This window comes from Gymnoscopelus microlampas, assembly GCF_963454915.1.
Source record: "Gymnoscopelus microlampas genome assembly, chromosome: 5".
Lineage (NCBI taxonomy): Eukaryota > Metazoa > Chordata > Actinopteri > Myctophiformes > Myctophidae > Gymnoscopelus > Gymnoscopelus microlampas.
The window spans coordinates 47,732,219-47,746,322 of NC_139942.1; the positions used below are offsets into that span (position 1 = coordinate 47,732,219).

The following is a 14,104-nucleotide window of genomic DNA, read 5'->3' on the forward strand; positions in this document are numbered from 1 at the left end:
AGCCTTGGTTTTATACTTCAGTTCATCACACAACCGTGTCATGAGAAAATAGTGAAAATAGCAGATCTGCAAGCTCACAACACACAAACACGCACACCCACAATCACAACACCGCGGCGTGTTGTGATTGACGCTTGTTGATCTGCTATTTTCACTATTTTGTTTTGCCTGTTAATAACATGCCCAAAACAGGGACGTTGGATGCTAATGTTGACAGAGAGGTGCTTAGGTAGAACATATATATATATATATATATATATATATATTTTTAGACCATTACTGCGTCAAAAGTAATCAACAAACTATACTGTAAAAAACATCGGCCAAATTGTTAAATATTACCTAAGAAAGAGGCAAACTTCAAATTTGAAAACAGCCGATCCACAAGCTCACAACGCCTCGCTTGTAGATCGGCCATTTATCCGTGGAGCTGAGTCAAGCTAAACGTAATGCCTCGACTCACATGATTATTTTGGGGGGTCACGGCCTGAAAAGTTTTGAGAACCGCATGCACTGCAATAGAGGACCAGCTGGCAGGAGTTTTTTTTGCAGATATTTTCAACCTCTCTCCCAGACTGTGTGTGTGTGTGGCCCCCGCAGGCTTCAGAATGTCTTACCATTGTTACCCCATGTACCCAACAACACTCCAAGGAAACATGCCTGAATGACTGGAGACCTCCCGTCGCCCTCGCCGCTAGTGTCAGCGAGTGCTCTGAGCGGCTGGTGAGAGATTATTACACCATGTTCCGTATATGCTATACCTGCTTCATTTTGGACCTGTGGACATTTGCATACCGTCAAAACAGATCCACCCGGGTGAGAGAGAGAGAGAGAGGGAACCAGTGGTGGAAAAAGTGCTAAATCTTTTTTCTTAAGTAAAAATACTGCAATGTAGCAATACACTAAGTAAAAGTCCGTTTTAATCTTTTGAAAATAGCAGATCTACAAGCTCACAATGCGTCGCATCGCGACGCATTGTGAGCTTGTAGATCGGCTATTTTTTACACCATGTTCAACGATTACACCATGTTCCATATACTGTATGCTATACCTGCCTCATTTTGGTGTGTGTGTGTGTGTGTGTGTGTGTGTGTGTGTGTGTGTGTGTGTGCGTGCGTGTGCGTGTGTGTGTGTGTGTGTGTGCGTGTGTGTGCGTGCATGCGTGCGTGTGTGTGCTGTTCATGGACTATAGCTCAGCATTCAAAACAATAGTTCCTGCCAGGTCCACACAAAGGCCTGCACCCGAACATGTGCAATATAGACGTATATAGGTTTGAAGTGCTCATCTGGCATAGTCGCTTATTTTGGGCTTGTTTTCATAGACCTGGTTGCTTATTTGTCTCGCAAAATCTGGCAACATTGGCAGTGAGGTGGGAGCCGCCGTCTGTCCGTCAGTCCGTCCGGAAGATACAGCCCTGGTGCAATTCAATCCTAGGGTAGGTGAGGACAAAAACAGGTTTTTACTGTAACTATACTCTACTACTCTACTACTCAACTTCCAAGGCTTCCTTTTGGCCCCCGGGGCAGTTCCACTGCCCTGGGGGGCTGAAATGAACGCCTTGGAAGTTGACACGACAGCAAAAAAAAAAGCAGCCACACATTGTGAAGGCCAGAGGCATTATTATCAGCAGTGGTTAGGACAGCCGGCTATACATATTCAATGCCTTCAAGAGTTGACACTGTAAAATAAAAATCCTTTATGTTAATTTAAGCAGAGCTGGAAGAAACAGTCAGATTTTTGTTAAAGTAGCAAATACCACAATGTAGAAATACTGCATTCAAAATGTTTAACTTGAGTAAAAGTAGCGCTGGTGTCAAAATAATACTCACAGTAACTCATTTATGCAGAATGGTCCATTTCATAATGATATTAATGCTGGGTAGCTTAATCTCTATAACAATACAACATTTATCAGTTAATGTATGTTTTTTATCATTATTAGCTGTCAGATAATTATATTATCGTGCAATATTTGCGTCTGAGATGTTTGTGGAGTAGAAGTATAGAGTATGAACATTTTTTAAATACTCAAGTAAAGTAAAGCTACCTCAAAATTGCAATTAAGTACAGTACTTGAGTAAATGTACCACCAATAATTGCTACTCAGAGGAGCGTACAAATGGAGCTCTCTCTCCTGAGTTAACCCATTAAGATCGGGAATGCATCTGTGTAATTCTTTTGATTGCAGATCTACAAGCTCTTAGCACGGCACTCGGTGCCGTGCTAAGAGCTTGTAGATCTGCTATTTTTGTTTAAACAATTGTGAAAATGTTTGCAAATCTTGGAATATATTTACATTTTTAACTCAAATCTTTGCCTCTGGGGGTCCATGGAACAACATATTTTGAGATGGAGGTTCACGGCCAAATACGTATAATTTTGGGGGTCCTTGACATGAAAAAGTTTGAGAACCACTGATAACTACATACATATAAAAAAAACAAAAAAAAAACTGTTAGGGCTTAGACGACATTTTTAGAATCCCCCCAGAAGCAAAGATTTTAGTTAAAAATGTTCGCTTTAAAATATATATATTCAAAGATTTGCGGGGGCACGGTGGCGCAGTCGGTAGCGCTGTCGCCTCACAGCTAGAAGGTCCTGGGTTCGATTCCCGCCAGGGCCGCTGTGGGCGCTGGGGGCGTGTTCTCTCCTCCACGTCATCGGCGCCCATACCCTAGGTGGGGTTGGTGAAAGGGCCTACTCTGTGTGGAGTTTGCATGTTCTCCCCGTGTCTCCTAGGGTAGTTAATACCCTCACAAAAACATGTAGTAATGCTGGTCACTATACTGCCTCCCCCTGGTCAGCCGGGGCGCCTGATGGAGGAGAAGGGAACTGGTTGGAATAACGTGTTCCTTCCACGCGCTATGTCCAACCAGGGAAACTCCCCCCTGTCGGGTGATAAGAAGCGGCCTGCTTGCTCCTCATGCATTGAAGGAGGCATGAGCTTCAGCTTGGGCTCTCCCTAGGCTGGCAGAGGGTAGGTAGTGCCCAGGATTACATAGGCAATTGGCACTGGGTGAAAAAATGTGGGTTACAAAATCGTGGGACGAAAAAAAAAAAAAAAAAAAAAGATTTGCACAAGTTTTCATGATTTTTCAAAATATAGCCAAAAGTATAAAATAATGGTTATAGCAAAAAGTATTAATGGGTTAATTAACACTAAACGCATGCCTCTTTACCCTCACATGAACCAAAGCTTATGTAAGCTGAAGACCCACTTTTATGTAACCTTTATTTAAGCAGGGGGTCCTGCCGAGGCTGGTGGTCTCTGTTCTACACAGGAAGGAGCTTCACACACATTTATAAATCGTCTCTGTCGGGTGGAAAACCTCATTATATCCAAAACCAGTGGTGTAAAGTAACTCAGTACATTTACTCAAGTACTGTACTTAAGTACAATTTTGAGGTATATTTCCAATTTTCAGTACTTTTACTTCTACTCCACTACATCTCAGAGGAAAATATTGTACTTTTACTCCACTACAATTATTTGAAAACTTTAGTTACTAGTTACTTTGCAGATATAAATCATTATAGTGTAAAACACACATTAACCACTTTAGCCCTATTTTATACATAGGCTATTTGAAAATACCCTACTGTATTTATAACATCGCGTCGTGAGCTTGTAGATCTGCTATTTTCATAGCAGATCTACAGTACACACTGCAGGGCTGTGCAGCAGAGAGTCTGGAACAGCAGATCACACGTGCAGAACTGTGCACAACGTGTGTGTGTGTGTGTGTGTGTGTGTGTGTGTGTGTGTGTGTGTGTGTGTGTGTGTGTCTGTGTGTGTGTGTGTGTGTGTGTGTGTGTGTGTGTGTGTGTGTGTGTGTGTGTGTGTGTGTGTGTGTGTTTGGAGAGTGAGAAATACACGCCACCCCGACCACAGATGACCTCACACACACACACACACACACACACACACACACACACACACACACACACACACACACACACACACACACACACACACACACACACACACACACACCCCGCTGGCTGGTTGCATCACGATGCCTCCTGATACAAACCTGACAAAAAACTGGCCTGACAAATCACCTATCAGGAGAGCTCAAGGGGAGATGAATGCAATGTTCCCACAGACAGGAAGTGTCAGTCACTGCCGCCGTTTGTTCCTGTTTTCTCCTTTGTACTTTATAGTGTTTTGTATTTGTTGATGACATGTATTATTGTGTTATTTTGTATGCTATGTTAATGACATGCTCTATATAAAATATCTTAAACATCAGTCGAACCACTTTAACCCTATATGCATAGACTATTTGGGGGGGAAAAAACATTTTAAATACACAAATCTCCTTGGACAAAATATGTTCAGATGGGGGTCCGCAGACAAATACATATTAACTTGGGGGTCCTTGACATGAACATGTTTGAGAACGACTGGTTTAAACAACATTAGGAAGCAAGCCCAAATAAGCAGCTATACTTTAGTTTAAAAAAAAAATTAAAACACACAATTTACATGTGAAAAACAAGCCCAAAGTCGCTTATAATAAGTGGACATCATGGCAACCCTGTTTGAGGTGATGCACCTGTACACAGAGAGAGAGAGAGAGAGAGAGAGAGAGAGAGGCCTACAAAGCAAATGTAATCTGGTTCTCCTTGCAGTGACAGCTTCTCATCAGCTCGCTGACTGAAGCAGAAAGGTCAGGCAGGGACCAGTGGTGGCAAAGTTAATCTACTGTGGTGAAAAGTTTATAGAAGTTAAATGCTCTCTTTTCTCTGCACACAAACCCTGCTCAGGTCCTCCTCACAGGCCTGCTGAAGTGGCTCTCCTAGCCTTGAGCAGTGGTTCCCAAATGTGGCTCCAGATGATTTGCTTAATGTGCAACATTGTTTTCTCACTCAACTCAACAGTAAACAAACCAACATACAGTATAAGTGTATACAGGCTATCTGCACATTTATAGTGTCAAGTGACTTTTAAGACCTTTTTCATACCAACTTGTCAAATATTATGCGAGAAAGAGGCAAACATTGTGAAAATAGACAATCTACAATCTCACAACACCTCGCAGTGCGTAGTTCAGCTATTTTGTAGGTACTTTTACTTGGAGCATTTAAAATGTTCAATACTTTTACATCTACTCCCCTACACGTAGATCGGCTATTTTCAGTATATGGCTGAAGTGGTTAATGTATGTTTTGTAATAATAATCCAAATCTGCAAAGTAACTAGTAACTAGTAACTAAAGTTTTCAAATAATTGTAGTGGAGTAAAACTACAATATTTTCCTCTCAGATGTAGTGGAGTAGAAGTAAAAGTGCAGAAAATTGGAAATACTCCAGTAAAGTAAAAAATACCTCAAAATTGTACTTAAGTAGAATACTTGAGTAAATGTACTCCACAATTTTTGCCTGTTGACCAACTTTGCTGTGACATAAGAACATTGAGACGGTGTGTGTATGTAAGCTGTGACATCAGTACTGTGTGTGTGTGTGTGTGTGTGTGTGTGTGTGTGTGTGTGTGTGTGTGTGTGTGTGTGTGTGTGTGTGTGTGTGTGTGTGTGTGTGTGTGTGTGTGTGTGTGTGTGTGTGTTTGTGCGCGTGCGTGCGGGCGGGCTGAAGCAGGAAACTCTAAACCGGGGGAGTGGTTAACAACACACAGCAGGTAGGTCCACTGGCTTTAGAAACAGCCATCCCTCCTTCCATCCATCCGCCACCACACTGAATTATTCACTAGAGGCCATGATGACATCACCTGTGTGTGTGTGTGTGTGTGTGTGTGTGTGTGTGTGTGTGTGTGTGTGTGTGCGTGTGTGCGTGTGCGCATGTGCGTGGCTACTGTATGTTTTGGAAAGAAAAGCGGTGACATCATCGGCGTAGAGACTAGAGCGTGATGAGAGTGTGAGAGTGTTTTGGAGACGAGTGGAGGAGGAAGCCATGGGGTCGGTGGGTTTCCCCGGGTGGTTTTCCACTAGGTGGGTTTCCACTGGGTGGGTTGGGTTTCCCCCGTGGTCTCTCCTGTGGGAGAAGACCCCGTGGCTCTAATTAGGATCGTCTTACAGCTCAGCTGACCGAGGGGGGGGGGGGGGTTGTATGCTGTCGTTGTACATTGTTTGACACGGTTATTATAGTTCTGAAAATGTTCTAAAAGTTTCACAAGTTAATTTTTTTTTAACACATTAAGACCTGAACAAATTCCTTCTAAATCAGTAGTTCTCAAACTTTTTCGTAATTCAAAATATGATTCAACATTTTTCAAACACTTTCACGATTTTTAAAAATTTGCAGATGTACAAGTTGCAGTGCGGCACGAAGCAACGCGCTGTGAGCTTGTATACCTGATGTTTTTGAATAGCCAACGCAAAAATCTAAAATGAAACTTTCCTGTTTTTTATGGGTTAAAGCGGATTTGCAAGTTAATTTTTTATTTTGTAAAACGGATTCGTTTTAGAGTTATTTTTGTATTAGTTTTAGTGTTACTTTTAATAGTTTAATAGTTGTAAATATGACAGGGGCACGATTCAAAAAGTTCAGAAATATTGCGAAAATAGCAGATCTACAAGCTCGGCTATTTTCACTATTTTGTAAAATCTTGGATTCTGACAAAGACATAAAACTAAGGATATCTCCATGATTTTAGTTAGTTTTAACACAGTTTCAGTTAGTTACCTTTTTTTGTAAAGCGTTAAGCCTAGTTTTTATGTATATTTCAGTTAACTAAAATGCTTTTTAAAATTCTAGTTTTGGTTATATCCTTAGTTTTATGTACCTATGATAACCCTGGTGTTTGAAGTATAAATTGTTGCAACAATCTAAGGGGTGATTTACCGTATAGCCTATTCAGTTGCACGCCGGTGTTGTGCACCAAAATTATCTGATCTACAAGCTTGCCAACCTGCGACGACGAAGCATAAATTAGGTATTAAGAGTCCTCATCTACTCGTTGCTTCAGAAGATGAGAATCGTTGGTTGCTATGTATAGGGTGTTGTTTGTTCAGTAACAGGGCTCTGCCATGTCTCTCCAGCTCTTTACTAAACAGAAAATGCATTTTCAGGGTTGAGATGGCAATTTCATCCAATCAGGATGAAATAGACTGGCTCCCAAGCACTCTGAATAACAAGTGCTGCACAGTGGTGCAATCTGCAAAGTTACATTTACTGTACTTAAGTACAATTTTGAGGTACTTTTACTTAGCTTTACATAGCATTTCACATTTTCAATACTTTTACTTCTACTCCCCTACACGTCAGAGTCAAATATTGTACTTTTACTAGATTATGATTATAGTTACTAGTGACTTTTGTAGATTTTGATTATTACTAAAAATATACATTAACGACTTCTGGCTATTTGAAAAACAAGCTAATTTGAAAACAAGTTGTAGATCAGCTATTTTTAAAAGATTTGTGTACATTTTTGAAAACTTGCGAAATGGGACATTCTGCGCATGAGTTATTTTACGTTTGGTAAAAAGTATATTTTGATGCCAATGAAAATTGTTTATACCAGGCTTTACATTGTAAATGTGGTATTGATACTTTTGCTTAAGTAGAAAATGTGAGTACTTCTTCCATCACTGTGATACCAATTTCATTCAATCATGATGAAATAGACTTGCCTCATACTCTGATAACATATACGGCACTTAGTAGTAAATACATGTATAGTAGCAGCACTAAAATAAGCCTTGTTGTTTTCAAGTGGGTTCATTCAGGATTAATCTATCTACTGTCAATGATGTCTGAGTCACCTCACTTAAAGCATCTGAGTGTTTTCTGTGTGTCTGTGTGTGTGTGTGTGTGTGTGTGTGTGTGTGTGTGTGTGTGTGTGTGTGTGTGTGTGTGTGTGTGTGTGTGTGTGTGTGCGTGTGCGTGTGCGCGTGCGTGTGTGTGCCCGTGCGTGCGTGTGTGCTTGTAATACTATACTTGTGAGCGTCAAATGTCTCCTCAAGTATAGTCGAATTTGAGAGATTGACTCACAAGATAAATGGTTGTTAGTGTGTGTATGGGTGCAGGCATGTCTATGTCCAACTGGGAACATGCTGTTTTTTGAGATGGCTGTGATATTCTGGGGCTAAACGTGGTAAACAAACACCATGGGGAGGGGGGAGTTTATTGTGAAATGTGCGTATGTGGCCATATGGCTGCATGTATGACACTCATCAATTGGTAAACAATCTGCATTTGTAAAGCGCCTTTCATCCTAAGCACTTTACAATGTGCATTTACATTCACCCTTTCACACACACATTCACACACCGATGGCAGAGGCAACCATGCAAGGCACCATCCTGCTCATCTGGGTCCAAAATGGTCCGTCACAGGTCTGTAACTCTGAGAGTGTACTTTAAATGGGACCAAATGGGACCAAATGGACCCGCGGGGCCATTTGGTCCCATTTGGTCCCATTTAAAGTATTCAATCAATCAAGCAATCAATCAATCCATTTGTACACTCTCATAGGAGTAACCGTGGCCTAATGGTTTTCGTCTAAATACAGTGGGTGTGAACTAGGTGTACAACACACAAAGGTGAATTTTTAGGACAAAAGAAAAAAGAAATCTTAGCAAAACCACTCTTAAAGACATCATAGGCATGCCGCTTCTCCCTAAGTGTGAGGAAATCATGTGTGTCACACGTCCAACCCTGGCATACGTCTCCGACCTCTCTGCCTGTTCTGTCCAATCTGACGCCAACCCAGCGTCAACTGTTCCCTCCCTGCATGCCTCTCTTTCCTCTGGCCGTTTTCCTCCTTAATTTACCCCATATAATCCAACCACCACCACCACTCTTCCAGTTCCTTCAGCTCTCCTTTCTTGTCACAGTGGAGGGTGAATAATTCATATCCTGGCTAGCTCGCCGGTGGAGATGAATCATGTGAGTGGAGAGGAGGAGAGCGGGATACATGTGCTTGCTGGCGCCTCGGAGCGTCCCACCCCCCCTGTTCTCCGAGGGTCCCCCTCCTGGCAGAACGCCTGCGTTGCGTTCAGTCGCAGCCCCCCGCGCACCACCTCCGCCCCGGCCCATGTGACACTGCTGTTTTAGAAAAAGCTTTCGTTGATATTATTACACGTGAACTCGGCTGCGGGACACATTTTCATACCCACCCCCACCCCTCCCTCTCCACAGAGATACTGTCTGTCGGGCAGAAACCTCCTATCTCCATATTCTACCTTTTTGTGTTTTTTTCGTAAATTAGCGCCACTACTTCATCACACTATTGCGTCACACAAAAGCATCAACAGTTGCAGATCCACAAGTGACGCGTTTTGAGCTTGTAGATCTGCTGCTTTTGCTACTTTTGAATTTGAAACCTGAAAAGTAACAGTTTTGGAGATATGAGGTTTCCATCCGACATATAGAATATTATGAAGGCTTCAGTTCACATGTTAACTATGTGAGGAAGCTTTTTTAACCACTTCAACCCTATTCTCCTTCTACAGTCTAATTTCAAGGACATCCTATAACTCAGAGAGTGTACAAATGGAACCAAATAGACCTGTAAGGTGTCCATTCGGTTCCATTTGTATACAGACCTGTAAGGGTCCATTTGGAACCCCCACAAGGAACCCTGAGGGTCCCTGGACCCCACTTTGAGAAACACTGCGCCATACTTTATATCAAAAGTAGCGGAAAATACCAGAAGTATTTTTTTACATATACTTCACTATATACTTCATTGACCAGGGTCCCCCATGGGGTATATCCATGGCCCCACTCCTTGTTCCCCCTCTACACCAATATCTCAAAGAATAGGTTAACAATGTTATTATGATAGCTCACAATGCGTCGCAGTGCGTCACGTTGTGAGCTTATTCTTCGCCTGTCTGTCTGTCTGTCTGTCTGTCTGTCTGTCTGTCTGTCTGTCTGTCTGTCTGTCTGTCAAGGTAATTTCTTGTACAGGTCGTTGCTGTCTTGTGGGCTTTTTCCGGTAAAAAAAAAAAAAGAAAAGTCCCCCTCAACTTTCCCCCTGCTCCCAAAAAAAAACCCTTTCCACCCACAGAAACACCCACATGTGCACGTGTGTGTATTTTCCTGCGCCATGTGCATGTGTGTATGCATTAATGCAGGCTGCAGCCAGCGGCTCCTCTCATGCATACCGTATGCTTTCTGCACGTGTGCATCTCACACACGCGCACACACACACACACACACACACACACACACACACACACACACACACACACACACACACACACACACACACACACACACACACACACACACACACACACACACACACACACACACACACACACACACACACAGCTATAATTATTCATACAGCAGAAGGCTGATTGTTAGTGCAGTGTCACGCCATGTGACAAGACGACCCCACGCAGCTGTACGGCTAGAGCCCAATTCATGCTTCCGTCACACAATGTTTAAGTTTACAAAGCGCCACGTCCGCAACACGTTGTGACCTTGTAGGTCTGCTGTTCTCGCCGCGCGACACCGCTGAGCGAGGAGTATATTCAGAAGCCAGCCAGCGCCGGGGACCGACGAGAACACAACTAAAGGACTCCGGTGGTTCACCGTGACGCAATGCTGTTCTCACTAGTAACTGTAGGCAAGATACAATCAATGATACAAGTAAAGATACAAGTAAGATACTAGGAAAGATATAAGTAAGATACAAGGAAAGATATAAGTAAGATACAAGGAAAGATATAAGTAAGATACAAGTAAGATACAAGGAAAGATACAAGTAACATACAAGGAAAGATAGAAGCAAAGATACAAGCAAAGTTATAAGTAAGATACAAGTAAGATACAAGTAAGATACAAGTAAGATACAAGGAAAGATATAAGTAAGATACAAGCAAAGTTATAAGTAAGATACAAGTAAGATACAAGTAAGATACAAGGAAAGATAGAAGCAAAGATACAAGCAAAGATATAAGTAAGATACAAGGAAAGATATACGTAAGATACAAGGAAGATACAAGGAAGATACAAGTAAGATACAAGGAAAGATATAAGTAAGATACAAGTAAGATACAAGGAAAGATATAAGTAAGATACAAGGAAAGATATAAGTAAGATACAAGCAAAGATACAAGTAAAGATGCAAGTAAGATACAAGCAAAGACACAAGCAACATATAAGTAAGATACAAAGTAAGATACAAGCCAGAGATTAGTTTTAAATTTGGTTGGTGAATGGCGTTTGTTAGCCTGGTTCCAGACCATAGACCCCGCCCACTCTCTGAGTGGACACTGCCTCTCTTGGTCTGGTGTTGTAATGTGAACCTAGGATTTATTCTGTACAAAAAGGTATTTGCCCAATGAGAGTCGGAGGTGGGGGTGGGTCTAACGACAAGCCAATCAGCGGCACGGGCCGTCCTCATGCTGTGCGATGACGTCACGTGTAGGCGGATCCGTGGATCTCTTGTGATTGGTTTAGGGAAATTCTAATCCCCTCCCCCTTGTTATCGCCTACACATGGAGCCAATGTCAGACTGAAGCTCCACGCAGCTTCAGTCTGATAATCAGGCGAGGCGTTTGTAGCTGTTGGTAGGGCACTCCACATTTTGGTGCCAGTATAGTATAATTCATTTTCCCCCATGTTTCTGTTGAATTTATATGGAACAAGGTCACCTGAGGTGAGGTGGAGGTGGTGTTATGTCAAGCATACAGTGGAAAAAAAATCTAAAATTGATTGATTGATGACGACGATGATAATAATGTTTAAAATGTCCCTCCTAACGTTGTCCTCCTGTCTTTTTGTGTCCTCTCTCAGATCAGTCGCGTGTTGAAGCCGGGAGGTCGTTTCCTGTCCGTCACCTTCGCTCAGCCTCACTTCAGGAAGCGCCTGTACGCTCGCCGCCAGTACGACTGGTCCATCGCTCACCACAGCTACGGAGACGGCTTCCAGTACTTCCTGTATGTGCTCACCAAAGGGGAGGAGCTTAGCCCCCAGGACACGGCTCTGGAGAAGAGGCTATTGGAGGAGGCTGAGGCTCCGCCCCCTCTGATGAGTACAACACAACAACAACTAGAGGAGGATGCGGAAGACTTCATCAATAATATTGTTCTATAGCTGTGGTTCTCACGGTGGGGTCCGGGGACCTGCGCAGGGGTCCTTGAGGGGGCCCCAGGAGTCCCCAGCAAAATGTGTTAATATTTTATTCTTTGGATATTCAAAAATATAATTTTTTGTTTTTTTTAAATAGCTCAAAACATATATAGCAATTTTGAAGATTCTTTTTAAACACTAATGTTCTCTTTGGAGGGTCCCTGTCAGAAAATAATTTCAGATGGGGGCCTGTGGCCAATTTAGGGGTCATTAACATGAAAAACCTAAATCTTTTGAACATTTTAGCATTTTCGTGCCCGAAATATGGAATGGTGGTATGGATGTGTATGTACCGTATATTGATTTCACACTCTTCAGCGTAATATAAGGAGCAAAGTGAGTTCTTTATTGTGAATCTGAGAGCGTGCAGCCTCTGCCAAAAAACAGCTTTTCTGCCTGGACGTTCTGCCAAGTTGATTCTCTGGCCAAGTTGTCAACAGTCTTGTTGTACAGGATGAATGTGTGAGGACTCGTGTCTCTCATTCATCCAACTTTCTGCCTTACAGAATTACAGCTTACCAAGTCAATCCACCTGTAATCAGGAGAGAAATGTTCATATTAATCTTGTGGTTATAGAGATCATTATCATCACTGTCAAGTGGAAACCTTGTATGTCCAAAAGCATTGCTTTTCAAGAAATGGAAGGGGATGACTGTTATTTAGTCACAAGCTCTTGTTAATACTTGTCATTGGTTAAATAGTCTACACCAGGTCTTCAACAGGGGGTCCGGGACCCCTAGGGGGTCCTCAGAGTTACTACAGGGGGTCCGCCCAATCTTTGTGTGATAGGATTTTTGTTTTTACATTAACCACTTGAACCCTAGCATCCCTATTCTGAGGGGAACTTTGGCCGAAAATAGACGATCTACAAGCTCACAACGCCTCGCAGCGCGAGGCGTTGTGAGCTTGTAGATCTGCTATTTTCGGCAAAGAGAGGGGGGAAAAGAGCAGACTAAGTACAGAGTGAAAGTTTACTTACTGTTGATGGTTTAAGTGGTTAAATGTCTGAAAATACACATTAACATGAAACCAACATCTATGAAAAGCTTTAATCTGCAACACAAATGTATGCAATATTTAGTGGGGGTCCCTGCTCCATCTCTCTCTTAGAGAGGGGGTCCTTGGCCTGAAAACGTTGAAGACCCCTGGTCTACAAGAACGCAAATGGCCTGTGTTTGTGGGGGGAGGGAAGCCGGGAGGGGAGGGTGAAAATTGTCACTGCACATATTCCTACGGCCTTGGGCGGCACCTGTCAGCAGGGAGTGTTGGGCGGGAGGAGTAGCATGAAGGCTCTACGTACGTCCTCCCGGTGGGGGCTCCTCACTGGCAGGTGAGTCAGGATACAGTTAACCTCACGTCTCCAGACTTTCCACCTTGGAGGAAAGCCTGGTATTCATTCTAAACTGAGCCGTGTGATCCGGTTTAGAAAAAAGGAAAAAAAAAGAATTGTGGTTCCGGTGGTTGGTTCCGGTTTGCTTTGCATTGTTTTTGTTCCCCACATAATGCAAATCAATTAGTTTAGTCTCACTAGTCGCGCTACGAGTTAGAATAAAAGATGGACATACCAAACGATTATTATATTAAAAGAAACAAAACGATTATACCAAACTAAACAAGTTTTAAACTAGGGGAATCATTTTGGAGATGCACGGTTATTTGGTTATTTCCCCTCTGACCGGAACAGAAACCCGAAAATTGTATTGATCCCAGGCTATAGGATACAATAGCAGTGACAACACAGACATTTGCGTGGGGAGGAATCGATTGGCATAACGACTAAATTGTGTGAAAAAAGGGTTAAAAAGAAAACAGAAATAGTTAAATAATTTGGTAAAAACTATTATACTACTATACTGTTACATCTTGAACTAATATGTGCAACAGAATGCACCTCACCCAGAATCTCTGTCTGTCTGTCTGTCTGTCTGTCTGTCTGTCTGTCTGTCTGTCTGCAGTCGCAAACAACCTACCGTGTCTTGGAAAACTGCAATGCTGTAAGGAAATATGGGTTGGTTCAACTTGGTTATGTGAGTTCATGTGAGAATCTGCTTA

General features: G+C 42.5%; 1 protein-coding gene across 2 annotated transcripts in view; it reads left to right on the plus strand.

Annotated features, from left to right (window-relative positions):
- The window catches only part of ece2a (endothelin converting enzyme 2a), a 169,744-nt gene extending 156,934 nt beyond the window's left edge, over nucleotides 1-12,810 (plus strand). For both annotated transcript variants that reach the window (XM_084057251.1, XM_084057252.1), the window contains exon 4: nucleotides 11,717-12,810. In XM_084057251.1, the coding sequence (XP_083913377.1) occupies nucleotides 11,717-12,016 (300 nt within the window). In that variant the 3' untranslated portion in view covers nucleotides 12,017-12,810. The remainder of the gene's footprint in view (nucleotides 1-11,716) is intronic.
- Nucleotides 12,811-14,104: the final 1,294 nt, after the last annotated feature.